The 8,497-nt window shown below is 53.4% G+C and overlaps 1 protein-coding gene across 2 annotated transcripts; it reads right to left on the reverse strand.

The window, feature by feature from the left end:
* Window positions 1–448: 448 nt before the first annotated feature.
* Window positions 449–8,439, reverse strand: LOC103583538 (patatin-like phospholipase domain-containing protein 7). Of its 2 annotated transcripts, none has more exons than XM_008564828.1 (5): window positions 8,316–8,439; window positions 7,181–7,304; window positions 6,059–6,172; window positions 2,382–2,451; window positions 449–1,006 (listed from the first exon to the last, which is right to left on the reverse strand). In XM_008564828.1, the coding sequence occupies exons 1-5, from the start codon at window positions 8,387–8,389 to the stop codon at window positions 939–941; spliced, it is 450 nt and encodes a 149-aa protein (XP_008563050.1). In that variant the 5' UTR covers window positions 8,390–8,439; the 3' UTR covers window positions 449–938. The 2 variants fall into 2 exon arrangements, with proteins under 2 accessions (XP_008563050.1, XP_008563049.1); XM_008564827.1 differs by lacking the exon at window positions 449–1,006 and adding an exon at window positions 1,650–1,836.
* Between the last annotated feature and the right edge of the window lie 58 nt (window positions 8,440–8,497).

Genomic DNA, 8,497 nt, shown 5'->3' on the forward strand with positions numbered 1-8,497 from the left:
GTTTTTCTCGCAGCTTTTCCTTGGTGTATTCCCTTCCTCTCAGCTGTCAGAACCCTCCATCTCAGGGAGAAACAAAGGGGGATTCTTTTTTGGTTTTGGGGTGTTTTTTTGGCAGCTGGCGGGTATGGGGATCCAAACTCATGACCTCAGTGTTATAAGGCTAAGTTCTAACCAACTTAGCCAGTGAGCCAGCTCCGAAGGGGGATTCTATTGTCAGCTTTGTGTGGCTCTTTCTTGGCCTTTATCTCTTTCTTTTTGTTTTAGTGGCTGGCTGGTACAGGGATAGAACCCTGGACCTGGGTACTATCAAGCACCACGCTCTAACCGAACAGCTAACCAGCCATCCCTGTACAGGGATCCAAACCCATGGCCTTGGTGTTATCATCACCGCACTCTCTCAAGTGAGCCACGGGCCGGCCCCAAAGAAAAACATTTTTGAACACCACCAGAGAAACAACACATTACCTATTTGAGAATAACTTGAATATCTGGACTTTCATCAGAAGCCATGCGGCCCAAAAGGAAGGGGCACATTTTTCGAGTGCTGACATATGAGAGCTGTCCAATCAGAATTACACACCCAGCAAAGACGTGCTTCAGGATGAAGGTGAAGCAGAGACATTCTCAGATGGAGAACTGAGAGAATCTGTGGCCATCAGACCTTCTCTCAAAGAACTGCTACAGGACAACCTTCGGAGATGACACAGGAGGACGCTTGAGATGCCAGGAGTGAAGGACGGGCAGCAGAAATGGGAACTGTCTGGGAAGATGCCGCAGACTGTCCTCTTGAGTTAAAAATTATGTCTGACGGCTGAAAGCAAAAGTTACGACACCGTCCAAGGGGCCTTCAGTGTACACAGAGGGAATAGTTAGGACAATCGTGTCATAAACGGGGAGAATAAAGCGACCCGAACGGTGATGAGGTTTCCACGTTCCACTTAAGGTGATAAAACGTTGATGTCAGTAGACGAGGATGAGTATGGATGCTGTAATCCCACAGCGACCCCTGAAGATATTATGTGAAGAGACATAATGGAAACCACAGCTGGTAAATGAAAGTGGAATACTCAAAAAAGTTCAGGTAACATAAAAGAAGACAGGAAAGAAAAAACAGAGTAATACTAAAAATAAAAGTGGGGGGTGGGAAACAAAAACATAATAAAATAGCAGACATAAAGCCTAACAGAATAATTACATTAAATATAAAGGGCCTAAACACACAGGTTAAAAGATGAAGACAGAAGGAATGACGAAAACACAACCCAAGTACACGCTTTCTACAAGAAACTCACTTCAATGTAACAGTTCGGGAAGGTTCAAAGTAAAATTTAAAGAGATATATCAAGTGTTAAACAAGGTCTCCCCAAGTTCCATTTCCACCTTGGACTTCAGAATGTGACCTTACTTGGAAATTGGGTTTTGCAGATGTAATCAAATTAAGATGAGGTCACCCTGCCTTAGGGCTGCACACACTGTTTTTGTCCACTGATTTGTTCCTCCAATACACATTCAATATTGCGCACAACGTCACAGCTGTGAAAAACAGTCTCCTGCCCTCATGCAGCTCATGTGTCGGTGCAGGAGAAGCCACAGATGAGCTAACTGGGAAGGCTGTGTCATGTGTTGGGGTGACAAGAGCAGAGGAGAAAATGAAGCAGAAAAGGGGAACTGAGGGCACTGGGGGTGGGCAGGGAGGTCAGGGAGGCTGTGCCAAGAATGTGGGTGCAGGACATGTGGGGGCAGCTGGCTTTCTTGAGGGGTGCTCAGGCAGAGGAAACAGTGGGCACAGAGGCAGGAGGCAGGAGAGGGCAGTGCTCACGAAACAGCGAGGAGGCCCTGGAGTGACACAGTAACATCAGAGATCTGCTTATTCATGCTTATCACAGGACAGACACTGCGTGCTCTAACTCTCCCACTAGGGCTGACTCAGATCCACTCCTACAGCATCTTTTCCCAGAAGTTTCAACCCGTTTCTTCTTTCTAATCAGCTGACAAAGCAGGGGAGGTCCACCACATTCCTCCTTTTCACACGCAGCAGACCTTCCCTCCAATGCTGCACACACTGAGACATATCTTAGCAAAATTCTTCTGGCACTGCCAAAATCGAAGTACTCTCTCTACCCTGCCCTGCCCAGAGGTGCCCCTGTTGGGTGCTCTGGGGCCTTTCCTGAGGGTTGGGCAGCCCCACAGCCCAACGCCCCAAGCTGCCCCAGTGCTTCTGCTCTGGTTTCTGTGTCTCATCTTCCCTCCAAGGCCAGGTGGGGCTCTGGTGCAGGACTAGGCTCCAGGGTGGGGAGGGGTTCTGGGGTAGGGATGTGGGCTGGGGTGGTTGGGGCTCCAGGAAGGGCAGGACTCCCACATGGCTGCCTGGGGTGACCCACCTCTCACAGGTCCCTGTTGGAGGCTGCCCAGGATCTTCTCACCCAAGAGATGGATCAAGCGAGTCACCACCTGGGGGCAGAAAAGGAAGAGTGGTCCCCAAACTATGCATTTCAAACCACGAAAGGCTGGGGATTAAAAGCTCCACAGTGATGCTCAGGAAGTGACAGGCCTAACCCTAACCCTGTGCCTGCTTTTTTACTTGCCATAAACTGCGGGCTGCTGTAGGCTCTAGAGGGAGCCTGCATGGGCCAAGCCAGCACCTTTCTGATTTCCGGGAAGGTGGGACTTGACTCTGAGGGGACCCGGTGATCACCCAGCCCAGGGTGACCGTGGCAGGACAGACGTGTGAGGGGCATGTCCTCTGGGACCTTGAGCCCAGTCCACCTCTTGCTCTCAAGTCCAGGGGCAAACAGACACCACCAGAGGAAGCACCATGACCACAGAGGCAGGACAAGGACAGGCTGGCGTGGCCTCCCCACAGCTGAGACCTCAACTTGGCCAGATGCTGTCTGCCTGAGTGGACAACCCTGCTCCAGGAGAGAGCTGGGCACGTGGGCTGGGGGTTGGAAGATATCCAGAAATTACTACAGTTTTAGATATAATAATGTTATTTTTGATTGCATTAACATTAAATTTTTAGAGTTGTAAACTAAAGTATTTCAAAATATCTGCAATTTACTTCTTTTTTTTTTTCTTTTCCCTTCTTGTCTTTTTTTGTGACCGCAACCCTCGGTGTCGCACCCACACCACGCTCAACCAGTGAGCGGACCGGTCTCTATACGGGATCCGAACCCTCAGCAGGAGCGCCACCACGCTCCCAAGCACCGCACTCTACCGAGTGCGCCACCGGGCCGGCCCTGCAATTTACTTCTTAAAATGCATTTTTAATTGACAAATACAAATTGTTATAATTTCTTTTAAAGGCTTTCATATAAAAATAAAGTGAGTTAAATGTGTTTTGATCGCTAAGGTTTACAAGACGACAGAGGAGTGTACAGGCAGTGTAACTGCCATTGCCTCTAGCTGCAGCGCAGGATCGTCTGAAAAGAGAAGCTGCTGCCCGCTGCAGTAAAACCTAAGTCATCCAGGACAGCAGGCGGAAGGCACAGAGGGTCGGCCGAGGGGCCTCTTTCCTCACGCTGCCCCACGCCTTCCCGTCCAGTCTTCTTCCGGACCCTCCACCGCCCCAGAGTGCAGTGTCCCTGCTGAGAGGACTGCGAGGTAGAAGCAGCTGTCAGAGCACAGCTGTCCTCAGTCCCTGGTGACCAACGTGGGCCACCCACCAGCTTAATATCCCCTGGAGCCTAGAGTCAAAGATCCATGGAGGATGCCAAGGAAAGCATCCAAATTTTAGGATATGAGACAAAACACAGTTTGAGCAGAGGAGTCCAAAACAGAAGCTAAAAGGGAGTCTGGTTTATATGCAACTAATCTAGCATCAAACTGTTAATTGGGGCTAATTTTTAAAAACTGCATTTTCTTATGGAGAATTTGAAACACACAGAAGTCAGAAGGAAGAGCAGGTGGACTGGGCTCTGCCCTCACTCAGCTCCAGTAATCTTACTTCACATACAAACGTGGCGTTTTATCCATTAATACTTGAATTTGCATGTCTAGAAGGTAAGAACTCTTCAAAACATAACCATAGTGTAATTTTCACAATTAAAAATCAATAGTAATTCCAAGTTAGAGCAGTTTTTTAAATGATTATTTTGACATCAAGTTGATATTGTTTCAAAATAGACATGAAAAGGTACACAACATCTTTAGTCATCTGGGAAATGCAAATTTAAATCACAATGAGATATCATTTCCTTCCCAAAAGAATGGCTAATATCCAGAGACCAGAAGAGACCACCGAGTGTGGGCAGCTCTGTGGAGCCGTGGCACGGACAGAGCAGGTGGCGCTGGGACAGCTAACATCCACCTGATGACCCCTCAGCTCCACTCAGGGTACTCCACAAGGGAGATGAAAAGTCTGTCCATGAAAACGTTTGTGCAAGAACGTTTTTAGGAGCCTTACTCCTAACAGCCCTTAACTGGAAACAACCCAAATATCCATCAACAGGAGAATGGATAAAAGGTTGTGGTCACAACAAAGTGCCCCTTGGCAATAAGAAGGCCGCAGCAACGATAAAACCACGCGGGTCTCTGAAATACCACAAACACCACGCCCAGCAAAAGAAGCCACACACAAGGCACTGCCGCCTGCATTATTTCACTCATTCAAAATCCAAGAACAGACGGGGGTTGGAAAGTGGTGTTTGAGGGCAAGGGGCTGACTGGCAGCAGCCCCACCATGGAGCTTCCTGTGCTGGAGGGTCCTGGGGCAAGGCCAGCCGGCCGCCTGCTGTGAGCTGCGTCCTGTCAGTCACCCAGTGGTGACCTGCGGTGTCACAAGGAGAGACCCCTCCGCAGCTCACACCACACCCGGGGCTGCTGCTCAACTTGCCCACAGAGGAGAAGGGAAACCCAGCACTGTCCCTAGTGGTCAGCGTGGGTGTCGCACCAGCTGGAAGTGGGCAGTATGGTCTGGTGTGAGAAAGACCTTCCCAAGGCAGGAGACAGTGAGACTGGAAGGGTGGAGACAAGAGATGGGAAGGTTTCTGGATCCATGGCAGTGGCCATGAGTGGACCATGGTCCCACCAGGGTGGGGGAGCACAGCTGGCCTCTGCCCTCAGAGCTCCAGGACTGGCACGTGGGGTCACCAACTGGGGTCGCGTGGCCACTGCTGGCACAACTCACAGAGCGTGTCTCCCTCCAGGAGAGCAGTCACCCCCTCCTTGGTGTGGCTGGCTCACAACGACCCTGCAGAGAACCACAGCCCACCTAGAAGCTGCTGGCCGGAGGTGAGGCCCTGCCCTCCGGGCTGTGGCGACACCCTGGGGTCCCACAGGCAGATTACAGGCCTGAGCCCAGCAGGTGGAGGAAGAGCAGCGCTGTCTGCACATCCACATGCCCTGCAGCTGCACCCTCGGGCTGTGTGGCCTGCCATCCACTCGCAGGCTCTGCCAGGCTCTCCTGGGACTTCAATGGGCACCCACAGCACCCTCGGTTGTCACCCTTGTCAGAAGCCCTCAGAGACCGGAGTCTGGGTCGCCCTTGGGAGGCGTGTCGGGAGCGGAGGGAGCCGGCAGTCCTGTGGTAAGCCTCAGGAGGTCTGCGCAGGGCAGGGGTGGCCTGGGAGAGGCCCGGGAAGTGCCGGGGGCCACGCCCTCCCCCACCTTCCCATCTGCTGCAGAACAGAAGCGTTTCTGGGACATGTGCATCATGTGCTGGCTGAAGGTCGAACAGACCTATGCCTTCAGAGCCACTGCAGCCGGTCCTTTCCCCCTTGCTAGGGGCCCGTTCCTCTGAGCAGCTACATCAGTTACTGCAAGTAGAGCAGACCACCAGGAAAACCAGCTGCAGCCCCGGCCCTGAGATGAAGCACAAACTCCCCTCGCCCTGCTGCTGGGACTGCTCACCACTGCCTGCCCCCTTCGGGTTCCAATTCCACCTCTCCTGAGCCACACCCAACGAGGAAGCCCCACTCTGCCTAAACCAGCTCTGATCTGTCACTTTCTTCAAAGGCATCCAACCTGCCTGCTCCAGGTTGTTTTCATCTGCACTGAGACTGAGTTGTCACCTGAACTTCAGGCACAGCTCGGAACAAGAGCCCTGCACCCCCCTTACCTGCGGATACCTGCGCTTGATGGCCGTCAGGGCTCTGGCCGGCAGCTTGGCCAGTTCTGAGTCCCGAATAGCGTGCACTGTGGTTGCCCTGGCCTGGTGGGTCAGCGTTTCCACCTGAGGAAGAAGAGCGAGATGCTGGGACCTCAGTGCTCAGGCCATGCCAGCTGCACCTGTCCAGAGGGCAACAGCAGCATGGCAGCAAAGGAGAAAGCCCCACCACTGAGCCCTCGACTCCACATGGTGGAAGCAGCCAGGGAGCTTCTGACAGAACAGATGGTTGTGCCATCAGAACGTGCTGAAGCCAAAAATGTGCCCAGCAACCCAGACAGATCCCAGTGCAGGCGCTGGCCACAACAGGCTGTCACCAGGGCAGCCTGAATACTCAGAAAAAAGTGCCTTCGGAGAAGAGTCCAGCCCTCCCATGACAGAGCCCAAGCGAAATGTCACCTGGAACCTGCAGAAGCCCTGTTGTTGGGTACTGAGGCATCTTGTTGGGTATGCAAATTTTCACCTAGAAGACGGCAGCTGGAGCCACCAGGCTGCACATAGCACCACTGTGGAAGACACTGGCCCAGAGCTCTTGTGAGCGCTGGGACAGGGTAGGAAGAAACGGCCCTGAACACACGCCTGCCGAGACACCTCTAGCCTCAGGGGGCCACCCAGAAGACCCCTGGGGCTTCCCCACACATTGTTTTAAAACTTTAAACAAGTTAGCAAACGTCCCAGGCTGTGGCATCTTGTGGCTGGTCAGCTGTAGCTCTCATGGAGGAATGCGCTGGTGCCGATGGCCCTAGCAGGCCTGGATCAGCCACCAGCTGCTCTCCCTGGAGCCCTTTGGGAGATGACTGCTGCTGCTACCTGTCCGCCAGGGCTACAGCCTGGGCTGGGAACAAGTGCGCATGGAAACCAGGGATGGGTGCCCGGAGGCAGCGACAGGTACTCAGCAGCCGACCCAGCAGAGGCCGAGCCTCAAGCTCAGCATGGACTCCTTCAGGTTGCTTCAAGGGCTTTCCCCCCAGGCCCAGGTAACTGGCCAGGCCACATCCAGGAGGTCACCCAAGATGTCACCCAGGAGAGATGCAGCGAGCAGGAGTGGCAGGCAGCAGGGAGCCGCACGCCTACCATGCCAACGAGGTCACCACGGCCACACTCCCCCGCCAGGCGCTTCTTCCCGTTGCCCTTCCGGACCACAGAGCGCAGCCGGCCGCTGAGGACGATGTATGTGCAGTCGGACTTGTCCCCCTGCCTGCAACACATACACAAGCCCTGGAGGCCCTCAGCACAGCGCCCCAGCCCCAGACCCTGCGTCCCAATGGCCAACTGGACCTCGGGATGCAAAAAAATCAAAGAATGGAGTCTTCTTGCTAAATTTGTTTTTGTTTTGAAAAATACAGTTATTTTTCGTTTAAAAATACTTATTTTAACAGGTATGAGTTTATTGTTAGTTTTAAATAGATAAATATTCTAAAATCTCCTTAGTTTTAATTTTTTTTTCCTTTTTGTCTTTTTTAGTGACCGGCAACGGGATCGCAACCCTCGGTGTTGCGCCCGCACCGCACTCAACCAGTGAGCAGACCGGTCTCTATGTGGGATCCGAACCCTCGGCAGGAGTACCACCGTGCTCCCAAGCGCTGCACTCTACCGAGTGCGCCACCGGGCCGGCCCATTAGTTTTAATTTTTAACATCCTTTTTTTTTTGTCCTTTTTTGAGACCGGCTGCACCGCGCTCAGCCAGTGAGCACTGTGAGCGCACCGGTCATCTCTATATGGGATCCGAACCCGCGGCGGGAGCGCTGCTGCTCTCCCGAGTGCGCCATGGGCTCAGCCCAATTTTTAACATCCTAAAAACTGATAGCTGCCACCCAGGCCTGCCTGTGACCTGGGGGAGTATGATGCGGAACGCAGCCTCTCGGACGCGTGAGGACATGCTGTGGCGTGGAGCTAGGGCAGCCGGCTCTGCAGGGTACCCAGCACGCAAGTACCTCAGTGCTGTTTCTAACGTGGCACTTGTGGGTCGTTGTGAAGGAAGGATGCCAAGAAAACACGCACGTGTGAGTGTGCACAAGTGTGCGCAGAGCCCTGGAGGCTGACAAAGGACACTTCTCAGAGAATCTCAGGGGTGTGGCTGAGGAAGTCTGTCCCTCACTGGTGCGTTAGCGGCACTGTTTTCACAGCCACTGCAGCACAGGGTCCAGAGTGAGAGAAGGGTGCCTGGGGGCCTCACCTGCATGCCCCACGCCATGCCCACAGGCCTCACCTGTATATTGCACGTCCGGCCTCCACCTCCACCCAGTCCAGAGCAAAGTCAATCTGTCGCACAAAGGAGGACATCCTCTGCACAACGGTGTGCGCGACACCCAGGACAACCGTCGGCTGCTTCTGCATGATTCTGCTGAGGGAGCCGAGAGTCACTCCAGCCGTCCCCCCCCCCCCCCCCCC

Source organism: Galeopterus variegatus, unplaced genomic scaffold (assembly GCF_000696425.1).
Source record: "Galeopterus variegatus unplaced genomic scaffold, G_variegatus-3.0.2 Scaffold24037, whole genome shotgun sequence".
NCBI classification, from domain to species: domain Eukaryota; kingdom Metazoa; phylum Chordata; class Mammalia; order Dermoptera; family Cynocephalidae; genus Galeopterus; species Galeopterus variegatus.

What these genes read in the sequence shown, in the direction of transcription:
- LOC103583538 (XM_008564827.1), bottom strand. Translation starts at nt 8,389, where the DNA reads ATGTCCTCCTTTGTGCGACAGATTGACTTTGCTCTGGACTGGGTGGAG. An exon ending in GCCGGACGTGCAATATACAG is followed by an intron (nt 7,305 to 8,315) that starts GTGAGGCCTGTG and finishes TATGTGTTGCAG; the next exon opens with GCAGGGGGACAAGTCCGACT. An exon ending in CCAACAGGGACCTGTGAGAG is followed by an intron (nt 1,837 to 2,381) that starts GTGGGTCACCCC and finishes GTGTCACTCCAG; the next exon opens with GGCCTCCTCGCTGTTTCGTG.